General features: G+C 37.6%; 1 protein-coding gene across 7 annotated transcripts in view; it reads left to right on the forward strand.

Annotated features, from left to right (window-relative positions):
• LOC139749763 (dorsal-ventral patterning protein Sog-like) overlaps positions 1–20,929 on the forward strand; it is a 486,011-nt gene extending 465,082 nt beyond the window's left edge. For all 7 annotated transcript variants that reach the window (XM_071663985.1, XM_071663986.1, XM_071663988.1 and 4 more), the window contains 5 exons: positions 7,606–7,770; positions 8,590–8,717; positions 8,927–9,163; positions 13,562–13,642; positions 14,246–20,929. In XM_071663985.1, coding sequence (XP_071520086.1) covers positions 7,606–7,770; positions 8,590–8,717; positions 8,927–9,163; positions 13,562–13,642; positions 14,246–14,446 — 812 coding nt within the window. In that variant the 3' untranslated portion in view covers positions 14,447–20,929. The remainder of the gene's footprint in view (positions 1–7,605; positions 7,771–8,589; positions 8,718–8,926; positions 9,164–13,561; positions 13,643–14,245) is intronic.
• The last annotated feature ends 262 nt before the right edge of the window (positions 20,930–21,191 follow it).

Below are 21,191 nucleotides of genomic sequence, written 5' to 3' on the forward strand. Positions count from 1 at the left end.
ATTATTATTTATTGTACATGATTGCTGTCTCCCTTGTCAGCAAGATAGTGCCAGGAACAGACGAAGAATGGTCCATCCACTCATATACACATAATATATATACATAAACATCCATATATGCACATATATACTTACATATCAACATATACATGCACATACACAGACATATGCACATATCTGCCTTTATCCATTTCTGGCGCTACCCTCCCCATAGGAAACAGCATCACTACCCCCTGCTTCAGCAAGGTAGCACCAGGAAAACAGACAAAAAAGGCCACCTTCGTTCACACTCAGTCTCTATCTGTCATGTGTAACACACTGAAACCACAGGTCCCTATCCTCATCCAGGCCATGCAGACTTTTCCATGGTTTACCCCAGGTGTTTCACATGCCCTGGTTCAGTCCAGTGACATCATGTCAACTCCGGTATATTACATTGCTCCAACTCACTCTATTTCTTGCATGCCTCTTGTACGTTATGGTGCCAATCCCTCAAAATCTTTTTCAGTCCATCCTTCCATCTCCAATTTGGTCTCCTGCTTCTCCTTGTTCCCTCCTCCTCTGACACATATATCCTCTTTGTCAACATTTCATCACTAATTCTTTCTGTATGTCCAAATTATTTCAATACATCCTCCTCTGCTCTCTCAGCCACACTCTTTTTATTACCACTTATCTCTCTTACCCTTTCATTAATTACTCGATCAAACCATCTCACACTACATATTGCCCTTAAACACTTCATTTCTAACACCTTGCTCATTACCCTATTCATAAACAAATTAAACAAGTATGGTGATGTCACACACCTCTGCCACAGACCAACCTTCACTTGGAACCATTCACCCCCCCCCCCCTCTCTCTCTCTCTCTTCCTACTTGTACACATGCCTTGATAAAAAGTTCTCAATGCTTCCAGCAGCTTTCCTCACTCACCTTGTATTCTTAAGACCTTCCACAAAGCATCTCTATCAACCCTGTCATACACTTTCTCCAAATCCATAAATGCCATGTACAGATTAATCTGTTTCTCAAAGTATTTCACATTTTCTTTGAAGCAAACACGTGACCCACACACCTTTGCCACTTCTGAAACCTCACTGCTCCTCCCCAGTCTGATGCTCTGTGCATGTCTTCACCCTCTTAATCATAACCCTCCCATACAACTTACCAGGTACACTCAACAGACTTATGCCTGTGTAGTTTGAACCCTCACCTTTATCCCCCTTGCCTTTATACATTGGCACTATACATGCATTCCACCAATTCTCAGGCATCTCACCATGATCCATACATACACTGAAAGTCCTTACCAACCAGTCAACAACACAGTCACCCCCCCTTTCTTAATAGATTCAGCTGCAGTACCATGCACTCCAGCCACCTTGCCACATTGCATCTTACATAAAGCCTCATTCACTCACATCCACTCTGTAGCTTTCATGTATAATGCACTGATATTAGAGCTTTCTATCCTTTCTATCCCAGGATCCCCTTCTATAGCACTTTCATGGTGCTTTGGGAGCTGGCCACATTCACCAGGCAGGGCCAAAGGTCAGGAAGTGTGTTCATGTTGTATCTTTATCATTGTGTAATAAACACAAGAAAATATTGGATTTAATGTTCACTTTCTCCCTTTTGGAGGTTGCCTCTTGAGCATTTGGGGTCTTGTGATTTATTTTATCAAATTTTTCATTGCTGGGGAGATGATAGGTCTCAGAGCACATGTGAGAAAAAACAGCTCATATGTGCTTTAGGGAGTCTTGTGATGTATTCAAGCAAATTTTCTTGTGCAGTGGTGTTTGAGAGGGCAGTTGCTTTGTACCTTTCATTTTATCATGGATGTTCTTTGCCAGTGTCATGATTGTTCAGATAGAGGGAATCCACCAATATGGGTTTAAAGCTTTTTTTTTTAACATATTCGCCATTTCCCGCTTTAGCGAGGTAGCATTAAGAACAGAGGACAGCCTAAGAGGAATATCCTCACTTGGCCCCATCTTTGCTCATTTTGGGATTAAAGCTAGTTATGTATGATTTAGCTCAAATTACTATTAAGCTAGGAGTCAGTTTTAAAGCATGATCTTTAATTTTGTTATTCATGTTTTCAGTGTGACAGTACAAATGAAGTGAATCTTTGTAAGAAAATGTCTGGCTGTCACCATTAGTATATATTTTAAGCCCACATAAGTATTGTGTAATAATTTGGAACACACACTGATGTGGCCTGCAAGTAGAAATAGGTTTATTATGATATGAATATACTCAAGGGGAATAGACCTCATTAATCCAGAGTTTTTTATAAATTCATTAAGATCTTGAAGTAAGTATTAAAGAAAGAGAAAATCTGAGGCCAATAACATGAAGTGTTATCTAAATATTTATTAAAATAGATTTTTACTATACATTCAGACCATTTATCACTTGTAGTTATGAATTTATTTCTCCATAACTTATTCCTCTAATTTCAGTGAAAAAAGAACAGTGACTCGCATAATGTATATCTGTCTTCACTTTATTCATTCAAGAAGTATTAGAGCTGATACTTGAGATATACAATCAGACTGTTACAGTTAATGATAGTTTGATTTAATGCTATTTGTTTCTCATGAATGTTGACAAATCTTGATGGTATCATATAACAGATTTACAGTTTTTAAATTATGACAAGCAGAACAATGCTCTATAAGTCAGAAATAGACAGTGCTATATAGTACCTACCCAGTTACTTAAGACATTTTACAGCTACTGTGATTGTGCCAAGAACTTTGACATCATATAGAACTATTTGTTAATATTATTATTATTATTTTGCTTTGTCGCTGTCTCCTGCGTTTGCGAGGTAGCGCAAGGAAACAGATGAAAGAAATGGCCCAACCCACCCCCATACACATGTATATACATACACGTCCACACACGCAAATATACATACCCATACATCTCAGTGTACACATATATATGCACACACAGACACATACATATATACACATGCACACAATTCACACTGTCTGCCTTTATTCATTCCCTTCGCCACCTCGCCACACATGGAATAACATCCCCCTCCCCCTCATGTGTGCGAGGTAGCGCTAGGAAAAGACAACAAAGGCCCCACTCGTTCACACTCAGTCTCTAGCTGTCATGCAATAATGCCCGTAACCACAGCTCCCTTTCCACATCCAGGCCCCACAGAACTTTCCATAGTTTACCCCAGACGCTTCACATGCCCTGACTCAATCCATTGACAGCACGTCGACCCCGGTATACCACATGATCCAATTCACTCTATTCCTTGCCTGCCTTTCACCCTCCTGCATGTTCAGGCCCCGATCACTAAAATCTTTTTCACTCCATCTTTCCACCTCCAGTTTGGTCTCCCACTTCTCCTCATTCCCTCTACTTCCGACACATATATCCTCTTGGTCAATCTTTCCTCACTCATTCTCTCCATGTGCCCAAACCATTTCAAAACACCCTCTTCTGCTCTCTCAACCACGCTCTTTTTATTTCCACACATCTCTCTTACCCGTACATTACTTACTCGATCAAACCACCTCATTTCCAGCACATCCACCCTCCTGCACACAACTCTATCCATAGCCCACGCCTCGCAGCCATACAACATTGTTGGAACAACTATTCCTTCAAACATAGCCGTTTTTGCTTTCGGAGATAGTGTTTTCGACTTCCACACATTCTTCAAGGCTCCCAGGGTTTTCGCCCCCTCCCCCACCCTATATATATAACAAGTAATGGTGATGTGAGAAGGAGATGGAGTGAGTATTTTGAAGGTTTGTTTAATGTGTTTGATCATAGAGTGGCAGATATAGGGTGTTTTGGTCGAGGTGGTGTGCAAAGTGAGAGGGTTAGGGAAAATGATTTGGTAAACAGAGAAGAGGTAGTAAAAGCTTTGCGGAAGATGAAAGCCGACAAGGCAGCGGGTTTGGATGATATTGCAGTGGAATTTATTAAGAAAGGGGTGACTGTATTGTTGACTGGTTGGTAAGGTTATTTAATGTATGTATGATTCATGGTGAGGTGCCTGAGGATTGGCGGAATGCTTGCATAGTGCCATTGTACAAAGGCAAAAGGGATAAGAGTGAGTGCCCAAATTACAGAGGTATAAGTTTGTTGAGTATTCCTAGGAAATTATATGGGAGGGTATTGATTGAGAGGGTGAGGGCATGTACAGAGCATCAGATTGGGGAAGAGCTGTGTGGTTTCAGAAGTGGTAGAGGATGTGTGGATTAGGTGTTTACTTTGAAGAATGCATGTGAGAAATACTTAGAAAAGCAAATGGACTTGTATGTAGCATTTATGGATCTGGAGAAGGCATATGATAGAGTTGATAGAGATGCTCTGTGGAAGGTATTAAGAATATATGGTGTGGGAGGCAAGTTGTTAGAAGCAGTGAAAAGTTTTTATCGAGGATGTAAGGCATGTGTATGTGTAGGAAGAGAGGAAAGTGATTGGTTCTCAGTGAAAGTAGGTTTGCAGCAGGGGTGTGTGATGTCTCCTTGGTTTTTTAATTTGTTTATGGATGAGGTTGTTAGGGATGTGAATGCAAGAGTTTTGGAAAGAGGGGCAAGTATGCAGTCTGTTGGGGATGAGAGAGCTTGGGAAGCAAGTCAGTTGTTGTTCGCTGATGATACAGCGCTGGTGGCTGATTCTTGTGAGAAACTGCAGAAGCTAGTGACTGAGTTTGGTAAAGTGTTTGAAAGAAGAAAGTTGAGAGTAAATGTGAATAAGAGTAAGGTTATTAGGTACAGTAGGGTTGAGGGTCAAGTAAATTGGGAGGTAAGTTTGAATGGAGAAAAACTGGAGGAAGTGAAGTGTTTTAGATATCTGGGAGTGGATTTGGCAGTGGATGGAACCAAGGAAGCGGAAGTGAATCATAGGGTGAGGGAGGGGGCAAAAATTCTGGGAGCCTTGAAGAATGTGTGGAAGTTGAGAACATTATCTTGGAAAGCAAAAATGGGTATGTTTGAAGGAATAGTGGTTCCAACAATGTTGTATGGTTGTGAGGCATGGGCTATGGATAGAGTTGTGCACAGGAGGGTGGATGTGCTGGAAATGAGATGTTTGAGGACAATATGTGATGTGAGGCGGTTTGATCGAGTAAGTAATAATAGGGTAAGAGAGATGTGTGGTAATAAAAAGAGTGTGGTTGAGAGAGCAGAAGAGGGTGTTTTCAAATGGTTTGGCCACATGGAGAGAATGAGTGAGGAAAGATTGACCAAGAGGATATATATATGTGTCAGAGGTGGAGGGAACGAGAAGTGGGAGACCAAATTGGAGGTGGAAAGATATATATATATATATATATATATATATATATATATATATTTTTTTTTTTTCATACTAAATGCCATTTCCCGCATTAGTGAGGTAGCGCTAAGAACAGAGGACTAAGCCTTTGTAGGAATATCCTCACTTGGCCTCCTTCTCTGCTCCCCTTTTGGAAAATAAAAAAAAAAAGACGAAAGAGAAGAATTTCCAGCCCCACGATCCCTTCCCATTTAGTCGCCTTCTGTGACACGCAGGGAAAACGTTGGAAGTATTTTTGCGTGTCGTAGAAGGCGACTAAAAGGGAAGGGAGCGAGGGGCTGGAAATCCTCCCCTCTCATTTCTAATTTTCCGAAAGAAGGAACAGAGAAGGGGGCCAAGTGAGGATTTCCTTCAAAGGCTCAGTCCTCTGTTCTTAATGCTACCTCAATAACATGGGTAATGGCAAATAGTATGAAAAATAAAAGAATATATATATATATATATATATATATATATATATATATATATATATATATATATATATATATATATATATATATTGGATTGGCGGAATGTGTGCATAGTGCCATTGTACAAAGGCAAAGGGGATAAGAGTGAGTGCTCAAATTACAGAGGTATAAGTTTGTTGAGTATTCCTGGTAAATTATATGGGAGGGTATTGATTGAGAGGGTGAAGGCATGTACAGAGCATCAGATTGGGGAAGAGCAGTGTGGTTTCAGAAGTGGTAGAGGATGTGTGGATCAGGTATTTGCTTTGAAGAATGTATGTGAGATATACTTAGAAAAGCAAATGGATTTGTATGTAGCATTTATGGATCTGGAGAAGGCATATGATAGAGTTGATAGAGATGCTCTGTGGACGGTATTAAGAATATATGGTGTGGGAGGCAAGTTGTTAGAAGCATTGAAAAGTTTTTATCGAGGATGTAAGGCATGTGTACGTGTAGGAAGAGAGGAAAGTGATTGGTTCTCAGTGAATGTAGGTTTGCGGCAGGGGTGTGTGATGTCTCCATGGTTGTTTAATTTGTTAATGGATGGGGTTGTTAGGGAGGTGAATGCAAGAGTTTTGGAAAGAGGGGCAAGTATGAAGTCTGTTGGGGATGAGAGAGCTTGGGAAGTGAGTCAGTTGTTGTTCGCTGATGATACAGCGCTGGTGGCTGATTCATGTGAGAAACTGCAGAAGCTGGTGACTGAGTTTGGTAAAGTGTGTGAAAGAAGAAAGTTAAGAGTAAATGTGAATAAGAGCAAGGTTATTAGGTACAGTAGGGTTGAGGGTCAAGTCAATTGGGAGGTAAGTTTGAATGGAGAAAAACTGGAGGAAGTAAAGTGTTTTAGATATCTGGGAGTGGATCTGGCAGCGGATGGAACCATGGCAGCGGAAGTGGATCATAGGGTGGGGGAGGGGGGGCGAAAATTCTGGGAGCCTTGAAGAATGTGTGGAAGTCGAGAACATTATCTCGGAAAGCAAAAATGGATATGTTTGAAGGAATAGTGGTTCCAACAACGTTGTATGGTTGCGAGGCGTGGGCTATGGATAGAGATGTGCGCAGGAGGATGGATGTGCTGGAAATGAGATGTTTGAGGACAATGTGTGGTGTGAGGTGGTTTGATCGAGTAAGTAACGTAAGGGTAAGAGAGATGTGTGGAAATAAAAAGAGCGTGGTTGAGAGAGCAGAAGAGGGTGTTTTGAAATGGTTTGGGCACATGGAGAGAATGAGTGAGGAAACATTGACCAAGAGGATATATGTGTCGAAGGCGGAGGGAACGAGGAAGTGGGAGACCAAATTGGAGGTGGAAAGATGGAGTGAAAAAGATTTTGTGTGATCGGGGCCTGAACATGCAGGAGGGTGAAAGGAGGGCAAGGAATAGAGTGAATTGGATCGATGTGGTATACCGGGGTTGACGTGCTGTCAGTGGGTTGAACCAGGGCATGTGAAGCGTCTGGGGTAAACCATGGAAAGCTGTGTAGGTATGTATATTTGCGTGTGTGGACGTATGTATATACATATGTATGGGTTGGGCCATTTCTTTCGTCTGTTTCCTTGCGCTACCTCGCAAACGCGGGAGACAGCGACAAAGCAAAAAAAATATATATATATATATAATCACTGTGATTATCAATTCCTTTTGAACAGATTCCTTACATTTTCTAGCATCATAGCTCCATCATAAGAAAACACAGCTCAGATTTACAAAATTAACTGTTTCAATATGTGACTTTCATGCTGTTATTACATTTAAAGAAATTTTACAGTGACTCTTTCTCTCTTTCTTAAATAGCATATTTTTTTACATTTTACTCATAAGCTGGCATTCCCCACAGATAAGAAAGTGTTTGAGGATGGCACTAGCTGGCAATCCCCTATCAACCCCTGCTCCATGTGTATGTGCACAAGGGGTGAGATCAAATGCCAGGATGTGGTATGTCACAAGCTGGATTGTGAGGGGGCATACACACCACCTGGGGAGTGCTGCCAGATGTGCCCAGGTGAGACATGAAGCACGCAGACATATTGAAACATTGTCGCAAATATACTTACACAGTGCAAGTTGTAAAAGATGCAAAATCATATATGCTAGTTAGAATTTGAATTGCCATGTGGTACACAGATAAGGTGATATAAGAAGTACTTGGTTTCTTTCTATGTTACACCCAGTTTAAGGCATGCATCACCAGTTTTGTCACCCTGCATGATGAGACTGTAAATTAGGTATAGCAGATCCAGTAGCTGGCAAGAAAACTTTTACTGTAAAAGTGAGGGAGATAAGCTGTAGGTATAGGAAAGTACCCATGCCATAGACCTTTTCACCTCACCCAGTTGCATAAAAATGGGAATTTGGATTATTTCTTATGAGTTCTTAAATCTTATTATTCTGAGTGTTAGTATTGAGCATTTCTTTGAAATAAGGAGAAACTAGTCATTTGGAGTATTTTTCCTAACCAGTATCCAAGAATTATTCGGTCATTCAGTAGAAAGGTATATCAGTACTTTTTTATGGTAGCACCAGGAAACAAATGAACACTGTATTAATGATTGACCATTCTGTAGCTGGAAAAAGTAGTGTCTTTTGATATAGTAGACCACATATACCCAGAACTCTGGTTTGTTGGAGCCGAATGTCATTCATTACAACATACTAATGCTTAATCTCATGTAGTAGAAATTTTCCTTGCCCTCCATGTCATTACATAATCAGAGAGTACACATTTATAGCAGCTGACAGCATTAGTGGTACATATTGTGCTTTCCATTTATAACCCTTCTTTCTTTGGAGATTTAATGTAATATGGGCTTGTTTTCTACAGTTGGCAATGATGTCACAGAGGAGAGCAACATGTGTGAGCTAAATAATCAAAAACACCTTTTAGGATCAAAATGGCATCCTTTCCTTCCTCCAAGAGGCTTCGATAAGTGTGTCTCTTGTATCTGTATGGTAAGTGGAACTGAAAATGTATGTAAATTTGCCTGTTAAAGCCAGACTCCTCTTATGGTAACTTGTGATTTCCTAAATTCACATAAATTTTAAACCTGTTTTCATGCTTGATACAATAAGTTTATTTTTCTCATTACTTGTGCACAGTAATTATCAGACACTAAAGCTACAATTCCTTTTAAACTAAAAAGCTTTTACTTTTGACTTAGCTCCATCCTAGTGGACGCCCTGAAGTTAACTGTTCCCGGTTTCGGTGTCCACCTCTTCTTTGTGGTCCTGATGATATGGAGCAGGAGCCAGATGATTGCTGTGCAAAGTGTCGCACACCCAGACCTGAGGTGCCATTGCCCATAGCTCAACCAGGAATGGTTAATGAGGGAGAGCGACTGACAGAAGAAGAGCAGAGAAATAACATTCTAAGTAATGGTGGATGTCTGTTAAATCAGGTGAGTGTCATCTTGTGCTTAGTTGTTATGACGATACACAGCTTGTCAGGAAATTGCTGAAAATTTCATGGCTATTTCCTTAAGTATGATGGTGGAATGTATATTAGAGCCAAGTGTACATAACAGAAGGGAAACCTGGTAGTTATGTGTTCATCATCTTGATAGGATATTTATATTCCTGGTGCTTTGTTTTCCCTTAGAACTTCCTTTATAGGGGTAGCCAGGACCAAAAAGCCTAGAGGCTATCCTATACAAATATACCTCCATAATGTGATCTATCCCCCTCCCACCTTCCATGGTCCTCACGTCAGTGTACTACCCTAGTGACACCTCATGTATGCTTCACCCTTACTTCATCCCATTTGCTAACACTACAAGCCCTTGTAAAATAGCTTATTTTAACAGAATGTATCTTAGGACTCATTATTTTATGACCAGGACTCACCCTTGTAGCCTGAATTTCATATTCATGGTCACTTTATTCTTTTCCATAACTCTCATGGATTAAACCACCTTTGTTTCCTAGATAGTTCTTTCCCCTAATATTTCTTCCATTGTACCATGTTTGCAGATTCTGCACTAAAATTATCTGACCTTTCCCACTATCATCATTCCCCTAGACTCACTGATTCTACATGGAATTGCAAAGGCAACTACATCACTCCCTCTCCCTTCAAAAATGAATGACTAACTCCTGGTAGCATTCACTTTCAGCGTTGTTGTTACTGTTTAAAAGGCATTTACCACTTTCTGTAATTTCTCTTTACCCTATATAAGCAATAATGAATCATCCACTGATAGGGGGTAGTCAGCAGTGACCAAGTATTTCCACCAACTCGAGTTACTTTGTCTGATGTGCTTGTTTTCATCGTTCACACTGGCCCACATGTGGAGAAGCCAATGTGATATTACAGCCATATCTTACTCCTATACCTGTTTGAAATTATTCACCAAACCTACCACCCTTCTCCACACTTTGATATTGTTGATTTGCTTTGTTTTACCCAGGAAGGTTATTGGAACAATAAATATTTCTATGCAACTAGACAAAGACCAATAACATTGTGCTGTGTGTTTGAAATAAGAGTTTAACGAGAAAGCAAACTTAGTAGTAAGAAAAAACACCTTTCTCTGGGATCAGGAGCTGTCATTCATTCACCCCCTCCCTTCAGTGTTCACTCAGTTTGGGACCAGGCTACTACAAAGGTATTGAAGTAAATCTCTGAAACTAGAATAAAGTTCAGATTGTTGAAGTAGTCTTATCCTGTCATTGAAATTGTTTACATAGGAATTTCTTCAGGGATACATCTTATGCTTTGTCCAGTTTCTGTATTATGGTAGTATGTAAAAGTTACCACTGATGTTAAATTACCTTAGTGGTATAGTTGCTAGCACTGTCGATTCAACCGCTCTGGGTGTTTTGAAAGCAAAACAGGCCTTCATAATGGGTAATTGGAAGGACATTGTATTTCCCTTTAAAGTTTTTTTTTCCAGTCATGGATAAAGTCAACACCATGGCAGGGCCTTAAGTGAAATATACAGAAAATTATGAAAGTGAAAAACCTGTCTTTTGAAGTGTGCTAGGCCATATATTAGGAAAGACATGAGAAGTTAGAGAATATGGATATTTCCATGTTGGTTACATCTGATTATTTTCAGCAAGTAGAGCTTCCTTGTATATTTTTGATAATGCTGCATGGAGGTGGGGGCAAATAAGGAATTTGCTTAAAAAGTTGTCTTTGAGCCTGTATGATGATAGATCATATCAAGAGATCTGCACTTGGAGAAGTGGCCCTTACCAGTCTATTTAGATTCTGGCATCTTCCAGAAAATCAATAACTACACCTAGTGAAGGCCACGATAATACCTGTCCTTGCTTTTCCACCTGTACCAACGTTTCTTGCCTCCAAATCATGTTACCTGAAGTTACAGAGGATACAAAATAAGGCTATATGATTCGTCACAAATGAAAAATATCCCTACATTGAAAACACCTCTAACAGCATAAACAATTAAAGATTAAACTAACCTTCCTATGTAAGAGAAGAAGCCCAAAAAGCATTGCAGAGACTTGAAGGCAACAGTAATACAAATTGCAGGCAAATCAGAGATCTTGACAACAGTACAAACATGGAACACCATTGGTTCCCTTGAAGCCCTGGAGCACTCAGGGAGGCTCCAGCCATCCATTAATAAATACAATGAACAGTGTTTAATGTTTCACTTCGTGAATCAAAAAACCAAAGATGCAACACAAATATATACAAAACCATTTTGTAGGGGGTATGTAAATAAGACACCAAAAACATGCTTCCACATAGTCACCAACATGCATCAAAAGACTTACTCCATACACTTCAGACTTCTCTCTTGCCCTTACTTCATTGGTCAGCCCATCTTCCTCCATTCAGGTTGAACCACACTTAAATAGGCTGGGGTTGGTGGTAGCTGAATGGGAGGGATTCATGGCATGATTTCATAAACAATTATGCATAATAGTCAGGACTTTGTTGGTGTTTACAGCCTTATTTTTTACGCAAATTTTTTTTCCATACCATCCTTTTTTCCCTGCATACATTCACCCTTTTTTTGAGCCTTCCCACTTAACATTTTACATCGTCCTCCCTAACTGTGTAAAGGCTGAGTTACCATTTAGGTGTCAGAGAGAGAAGTATGATGTTGCACTTCAACACTAGGGAAGTAAACTTTAGTAGGGTTTAAATGGAGTTTTTCATTACAGATTTCAGTAATGATATGCAAAGTAGACATTCACATGAACATTTTATTAATGTTATAGAAATGAGAAAAACACTGTACTATAGCATATGCATACATCTTGCAGCACCCATAGGCTAACATCCCCCTGGGGTAGCATAAAGATGTGTAAAAGGATTGTCTTATTTCCTTATAAAGAAGCTCTGTTTTCATTGCACCAGTAAAGACGAGAAATACATGTTTTGCTGCTTTCTTTTATTTTCATCCCAACCACATCGAGGGAAATTACACCCATGCTACTCTTCACTTCTGCACTTTCTGTTTCTCATTTTATGGCATGTGATCTGTGCTGAATATTTTTAATCATATTTCTGAAAGACTTCAGAGTAGCCTCTTGACAGAGTATATGCATGAGGCCTTTTGATATGCAGATATCTACCTCATTTTTCTTTTTCATTCAAGTTACCATAGAACAAAGATAACCATTATAGACTCTTGTTTATGCGTGTCAGGAATATACTTTAAAAGCACATCATGCCTTTTAATTTTACATATGCAACTCATAGTTTTGACACTTTATGCTCTTATACAATTAACACCTTGTGGAGAAATAAGTCAGCTCAGTTTCTCAAATTTGTATACATTACTTAATGCTTTATGACTTGACCTTATTTTTCTTTTTTTTTTTTTTTTTTTTTTTTTTTTTTTTTTTTTTGGGGATAGGAGAGAATGAATACTGCATACATATCTCCTATTTATTTATTTATTCATTTTGCTTTGTCGCTGTCTCCCACATTAGCAAGGTAGCGCAAGGAAACAGACGAAAGAAATGGCCCAACCCACCCACATACACATGTTTATACATACACGTCCACACATGCAAATATACATACCAATACATCTCAACGTATACATATATATACACACACATACATATACATATATGCACATGTTTATAATTCATACTGTCTGCCCTTATTCATTCCCATCACCACCCCGCCACACAAGAAATAACAACCCCCTCCCCCCAAATGTGCACGAGGTAGCGCTAGGAAAAGACAACAAAGGCCACATTCGTTCACACTCAGTCTCTAGCTGTCATGTAATAATGCACCGAAACCACAGCTCCCTTTCCACATCCAGGCCCCACAGAACTTTCCATGGTTTACCCCAGACGCTTCACATGCCCTGGTTCAATCCATTTACAGCACATCGACCCCAGTATGCCACATCGTTCCAATTCACTCTGTTCCTTGCACACCTTTCACCCTCCTGCATGTTCAGGCCCTGATCACTCAAAATCTTTTTCACTCCATCTTTCCATCTCCAATTTGGTCTCCCACTTCTCCTCGTTCCCTCCATCTCTGACATATATCCTCTTGGTCAATCTTTCCTCACTCATTCTCTTGAGGTAGGCAGTAGTGGAGGGCTAGAAATCCTCCCCATCTGTACCAGTTTCTGAGATCGAGCAAACAAGGATTTTTCACTGAAGGCTCAGTCATCTGTTCTTGGTGCAAGTGTTTACAAAAATTACAAGAGCAGTATGGTCTCTGCAGAATCTTGTTTCAAGACAGTGAGGAAATGTACTTTGCACTCACCATATAAAGAGATTTTTGTATATTGTTAGAGCAAATAATTTTTAACTTTCAATCTTTTAGCATTTTATTTTTCTCTGAACTACAGATGATATATGTGAATGGTGCAGAGTGGCATCCTAGAGTGACATCTATTGGGTTCTACGAATGCGTGACATGCAAATGCAAGGTATGGTTATCTAGAACATTTCATGGTAGCATAGGAATTTGGTTCAGGGAAGATGTGGGTGTTAACTGGGTGGTTGCCATTTTGTATCATTGCATTCTGAGATTTCTGAATACAAATTTTATTTGATAAACTCAAAACAGGAATTGCTATACTTCCAGTGATTTGTCTAATGAAAGTAGATATCTATGTACTGTAAACTTTCTCGGCTATTGTTTTGAATTCTGAGGAATGATATCTTCACAAGTGTAGCATGTTTAAAAATATGTTGGTGGTTTTGAAGTTTACTTTACTGATGCTTTCAGTGTTTTTCTCTAATATCCATATGATAGTATTAGGAAAATTCTTGAATGATTATTTTTCAGAAAAATCCTGTGAACATGTTAAATTTGTGTATTTGAAGAGCTACAAATGCATCCTTAAAATCTTGAATAAAATGCAACAAAGTTTTTACCAGAAATATTTTAGCTTAATTACAAAATTATTGTTGGTAGCAGAGCCTAATTAGAAATTGATTTCCATTTCATATTGAGATTATTCATTTATTAATATGATCTACCCCATATTAGGATATTCTTATTAATGTGATGTTATATTTTCCAACAGGATAGCAATATCACATGTGCCAACCCACGGTGTCCCTATCTACATTGTCAGGCTATGATACAAGTGGAGCAAGAATGTTGTCCTCGATGTGCCAATGAAAACAGTACCATTAATCTTGGTAATAAAGTACGGTGGCTAAAACCATACAAAAAAACAATTCATAAGAATAAAGGCAACAACCAAATGCGTAATTCAGGTTAAGAGGCTACTACTGAACTTTAACAATAAATGTTATGGTAGTTAGAAATAATAATGGAGGGTTAAAATGACTGTTACAGACTATAGGTGTTTTGGAAGAACAGAAAGTATTGAGCTTTCATGCCCTCCTTGTTGTGCTAAACATTGCTTTTCCTAATGGGAACTCCAACCTGTGCTGGGTTTCTGTTTTGGCCCTGGTGTAGCAGTTTTCTAGACTAAAGAAGAAATATATGACAGAGGTCCTAAAGCCATGGGCTTAAGGAGGCAGACATGTCTCAGGTTCTAAGAGCGACTGAAGGATGTACACATATCTGAAGCTCTAAATCAAGGATATTGGAATGAAAAAAGACTATTAAGTTGAGGTTGGAAGCATTCAGGTATATTAATTCCCTAGTTAAGGTCCTGAGGGTGCAGATAAGGCTAAGTAGAGGGCTACACAATGAAGGCATAAGTTAAGGTCTTAATGTCAATGGCTGAGAGATCCAGACATGTCTGAGGTTCTAAAGCAAATGGCTAAAGTATGCTGACAGGCCTGAGGTCTTAAAAGAAGGGCTGAAGGATCTGGACATGTCTGAGATCTCAGAGAAAGTCACTGCAGATTGTGGACATGTCTGAGGTCCCCAGCAAAGGGCCAGAGTGTAATGGGACCTGAATTGTTAAGCTGTTGCTGAGGCAAGACTGGTATCATCCTGGTGGAAGACAGTCTCAAGGGGATAGACATGTAGCATTATCCTTGTTGAATCATTTTGGGACTTGAACATTTTGACATAAGCCAATCATTCTCAAGGCCGATAGCTTTGTGCCTATTGAATATTAGTTTACTGTTGTCATGCCATTAAATGAATGCAGTGAATGTTTGTTAATTTGATTGTAAGATTTTCCTTGCAGTTAATAGGTACTAACTTGAGGATATATTTTACCATACATAGTATATTGATTGCTACTAATGCATTAGGAATGGATTATTGTAGAAGTAACTTGCAGTATTTATACCAGTGCACCTATTAAGGAGGCTTGGCTTATAGAGGCAAAACCTGGAATTGTTAAAGAATTTTGACCACCATGAATGATTCCTTCTACCCCTCAGCAGCATGCTGTCTATGGTACCAAAGATGACGGGTGTTTCTAAATCTGATTTTGTTTGAGTAGCTAAAGAGAGTATTGCTGTAGTGGTGAGGAGATCAGCAATTATGACGCCTTAAGACTTTTGAAATGGCTTATTTTCTAAAGAGAATTATTTGATGAATTGGCTTTCAGTGATAAGCACTTATTACTTCCCCCTTCTGATGTTATGACCCTTTTCAAGGAATTCTGATGAAATGAGATATTTTAAAAAACCAATAACTTGGAGAATTATTTGAATGATTTCTTCTTTCCTAAAATGGTATGGAAGGCACAAAATCAAGAATCTCCTCACTTGTACCCCTCTCCCTCCCCTTTCATTTATGTGGTGGGCAGAACTCTATTATGAAATGCAGAGAGTTCTTACTCCAAGCTCAATTCTAGGCTGATAATGTAGGTTTATGAAGCCGTTTACTGAAGTGCTGAGGGTGATCACTTCTCCCGTGGTGCATTTTATTCAAACTATGGAGGCTATCGCTTCTATTCATTGGAAGATGAAAATAAATGTAGTTTATTTCTTTATTAGAATGATGTGTTGTGAACTAAGCTGTTTGTTGGCAACAGGGTCTGATTCATAATCTTTTAGGTGACTGATTTAAGATTCATTTAATATTTTTATTTTAACTCAACAGATTATAGAAATTTGGTAGAGTGTGAAACAGACCCTGTAGTAGGAAGAACAATAATATTTTTGTAAAGATGTACATACATTATATAAGTAGTGGCTATTTTGAGACTAGTGATTGCTTTTACAAAGCTATGCATGTTTGGGACAAGATGATTTTGACCATTACATATTTCATGAAGGCTCACTTTTTCTTAGAAACACACTTAATTAAAGAATTAGAGGGTCAGCTCATCTCACACTGTCAATATGATTATGTCATCTATGTATGAGTGCAAATCTTTTTCCTCATTCAGCAGCTGGACATTTTTACTTTGCACCTCCTAATATTATTAAAGAATCTTGTAGTTTAAGAGCTATGAGGTTTGGTGTGTAGGGAATAATGACTTGTGTGTAAAGTAGATTTTATGGCAATTTTTTTTTTTTTAGAATTGCTACTTTCCTCAAACTGTACACTAAAAGGAAATTTATACCTCATTACAACATTACATATTGATCTTAAACATAATTATTACATATGAAATTGATATAAGGAATATTCATTTAAGTATTTGAACTCAATCACAAAAGTGTTAGTTTTTGTAATATAATGCAATAGAAATAGGAATTACAATAGTAATGAAAAATCCATGACTAACCGTCTGACTTTATATATTTTTTTTCATTCTTTATGATTTACTTCTTGTTTGAACTGTTTCAGGCAGACAAGGCACAAGTGTCCTTAGAAACTTGGTATGATATTTGAAACTGACAGTATATTGCACTTATCCATGTATCACATAAATGTAACATATGTATTCCTATTTTTTAGATTTAATATTTTGTACTAAAAACATAATGACAGAGTACTTGGATATTTGTCACAGTACTGATGTTACGTATCATTAACTAATATGCATTACTTGTGAGCTGCACAATGCTACCACACCAATGGTCAGTGTGCTATTCAGTAGTTGAATTGTGCTGCTTGATTTTTTCAGCCACAGCACACCGAGATTCAACCCAACCTCACAAAAGTTTTTGTTAGGATGTACTCTTGTGCAGTTAGTATTATTAGCATAGCATGGTGCATTCAATCAGTTGTGCAAATTAGCTGTTGACACGAAAAATGACACTCATCAGTGGTCTCCTTTGTCAGTAATGCATGCCTTAGCTTACATTACCTGATGGCTCGTACCACACTTGATTACAGTTTGGTTCATGCTATTTCAGATTAGAATCTTTGTTACAGAGTAGCTAGTGATTCTTTAATTAAAGGATGGCTTTGATAAGACTTCATAACAGGTTGGCTCATGTTTAATTGATTTTAGGTTTTGAATGGTGTCATAAGGTTGGTCATACAATTTTCAAGGCATAAATATTATTGATACTCCATGACATTACATTTGTGACACAACAGTTATCAGTCACTGTTGAAACTGCATTTTATTGTTAAGCATTTTGGAAACAGATTGGAAAATTTATCAACAAAAGAAAAAATGTTAGAATTTAAAACTGATTTAGACTGGAATGTTTTACATACTCTTGAACAGTGCCTTTACCAGCTCATTGTTCTGATGTTCAGTTTCTACTAAATTACTTACCTGATGAGATTTGAATAATACTTATTTTCTATGTTTTAAATAATAGGTATAAGAGTATGTGTGGAATCAGCTTTAAGACTTAAGATTCACCAGATTACACAGGCTACATTTGATGAAGTTAATTCTTCCAACCGCTCAGGACCTAACATAAAGTTTCCCAGTTTGTTCAGTGCATATTTATTTGATAACATATTATTTGCAGTTCAAAAAACTGCTATAATTTTTTTTCATACTTTATTGCCATTTCCCACTGTAGCAAGGTAGTGCCAGGAACAAATGAAGAAAAGCTGTATCCACTTTCATTATATATATATATATATATATATATATATATATATATATATATATATATATATATATATCAGCATTCCCATTGTTAAGCTACTGTGTTCACTTTAAACTATTATGACAAGTTGTTTCACAAAATTATACAGCATCAGTTGTGCTTAACATTGTACAAGAATGTCACATTGTACAAATAATGTCAAGGGAAATATTTACTTGTAATTAAAAGATGAGATACTCACTCCTCAGTGGGCAAACTTAGAAATGAAATGCACAAGCAATTTCACCTGCAGCAAGAGCTGCAAGGTTTGTGAGAGCTGTTTGATATTTCCCAAATGAGTTGCATGTGATCAGCTTACAGAATGTTTTAAAACAAACATGAGCCAGAACATCTGTTTCATAGCAGGCCCATTTCACCAAACGCTGGAAGCAGCATTAAAAGTCTTGGACAGAATTTGTTCATAAATTTTTTTTTTTTTTTTTTTTTTTCATACTATTCGCTATTTCCCGCGATAGCGAGGTAGCGTTAAGAACAGAGGACTGTTACAGGTTAAGTTTTCTTAACTGCGGTTTGATAAAAAAAAACAAGAACCTGCTGACTATGAAAATATCACACTTAGAATTGATTATCCATGGAAACACTAGCATGTGCAAAGTAGTAGAATTGGTAGGAGCAAGTATAATACATTTGTTCTTATTTTCTAAGGTCACATTCACTTTGTGATCTGTGCATTCTCACTGTTGTTCTGTGTATTTTACAGTCCTTAATGTTTTCCCTTTCCTTTTACTTCCTCCTTGATTTATACTAGGTACATTGCTTGCAAAGGCAAACCTTATTCTTTTCATGTATTTGGAGATATATAGGTATGAACGTTTGTAGAACTTGCATGTGCCACCCTGCTGTGAATCTGGGAAATGGCACAAGATGTAGATATAATTTCTATCAAAATGGTTGACGATTCATATGAAAACTCCATGAGTGGTTGGGTACAAGTCTTTGAATCAAAATGACATTAGTGCCATAGTTTACACTAAAAAATGGATGAACCAGAATGTCACCATGCTGGGTTTGTCGTCAAAATCTGTCCAGGCTAGACAATATTTTTGCTGTATGTTACCTATTTCAAAGTTGCTGTGGCATAAAAAAAATGTTTATTTCATGAATGATTAATATTGTCATTATAAATCCAATGAAAATTCAATCCCTTGAGTAATATTATCTGGGACATGATATCAGGATAGAAAAAATTTATCACAATTACTCCCCTCTTTTAGGCAGATGTGAAATGCTAATCATTTGCCCTGTTGTCTTATGAGAGTACCTTTATAATTCCATTGGACAATTTTTTTTTATTGAATTATCTCTATCCCCATTGTTTAACTTGTAGTTGCAATGTTTGTAAGCAGAATTGTCAACACAGGTTGTGAAAAGCAACATATATGTGTAATTAAAAGGTAACATGGAGTACCTAACTGTGACATAATCGATTTCCGAGTACTTAATGATTTTAGATGCTTATCCTTCCTCTGTCAGTATATGCAAGGGTCATAGTTGTTGATCTCTTAATTTGAGGCTATAATAAACCATAGAAAAGAGGTGGAGATTGTGGTAAGGGCATCTGCCATTTCAACCTCATGCATTGACACTAGTAACAGGAAAACCTTTAAGTAATGCACAGTTCATTGACAGTCATCAGTCATGGAAGTTCTCCTTTAGATGATGAGAACCTTTTATTGTAGAGGAATTACAGATGCATATTGAAATATCTTCATTTAATTGAAAGAGGATGCAGCCTGGTCCGCTTTTGATGATGGCCTCTTCGAATGCTGGAAGGTCCTCTTTGCAGGGTATATAGCTAAGTTAAATTTTAGGTTGAGATTAAGTGATGCATTTGCGAAAACTGGCATTTTCAAATGAAATTGTATAAAAACTAATGATTTAATTTATTTAGCCATTTCTTTCCTGTCCGTGGTAGGCAATTTAGTTTTTCACCATAGTTACAGTATTTGTACCATGTCTGATGTAAATAGAAAAATTAAAAAAACACTAATGATAACTTCACAAGCTAGTCAGTTTTTGCAGATAATTTCTAATAAAAGCATGATAAGATATTCTTCAGTTAAATATTTTGTAACAAATACACATCTCTCAACTATTGCTAGAGTTAAATACACATTCATAACTATCAAACAGTGATATAGAAGTTTTATTTCCTTTTAAGTACTTCAGAAGTCATATCTCCAATGTTTTACAGAACTTTACTTAAGTTAGTCCCTCTGTAATTAATCATATTTATAAATCCGTTAAATAAACCTAATTTTTATTAATAAACGTATTATGAATCTCCGTATGTTTCCTACATTATTTTGTTTAGTCTCAAGTTTATATTCAACCTGATATTTTACTATTTTCCATCTTTCACATTTCAACCATCTTCACTATTATATTCATCATGTCATGGTAGTTTACATCTTTCTTTGACTAAGGTACTGTATATTGTGTGACATTTATTCTCAGTTTTTGTATTTTGGACTGATTAATTAGTTCCTCGGACTCGGATATTTGAAGTCTAACAGTGATAAACAAAAGTTTAGCTTTCCTGAGCAATTCATGAGGGAATTCCCATCTAAATATAGTCAACATTGAGATTTACAATTAGAGTGCTTCGTACAAGTCATGTTTATTCATTCTCACAGGCTGTATCGAAAGTAACGAGGAAATTTATATCTGAAAATGAAAGCAGTAGTGCTGACTATTCAAAAAAGCCTCAAATGTGTAACATTACAGTATATATATCTTTCAGTATATAAAGTCTCCAAGGGAAGCTACATTTGAGGGGTCAAGCTGTGACTTTCTCAAACAAAATAAAATATAGACTGTCTCCAGAAATGATTCACACTTGGACAGAGACGGACTTTTAGAAATGGTAAATTAGTACTTGTAGTTATATGCCATAGAGACTAAGATTTGAAAATATTGTAAATCTTTGGCTTCATGAAATTACTTGCCTGTCCAAGGTTTACAATACAGTCCTGCTATAAATGCTGTCATCAGGATGGTGGTAGATTTTTGTCTGTACATCATCCTTGTATGTATTGCTAAGACATGGTTCTGAAATACACATTACCACTT

This window comes from Panulirus ornatus, chromosome 8, assembly GCF_036320965.1.
Source record: "Panulirus ornatus isolate Po-2019 chromosome 8, ASM3632096v1, whole genome shotgun sequence".
Taxonomy (NCBI): Eukaryota; Metazoa; Arthropoda; class Malacostraca; order Decapoda; family Palinuridae; genus Panulirus; species Panulirus ornatus.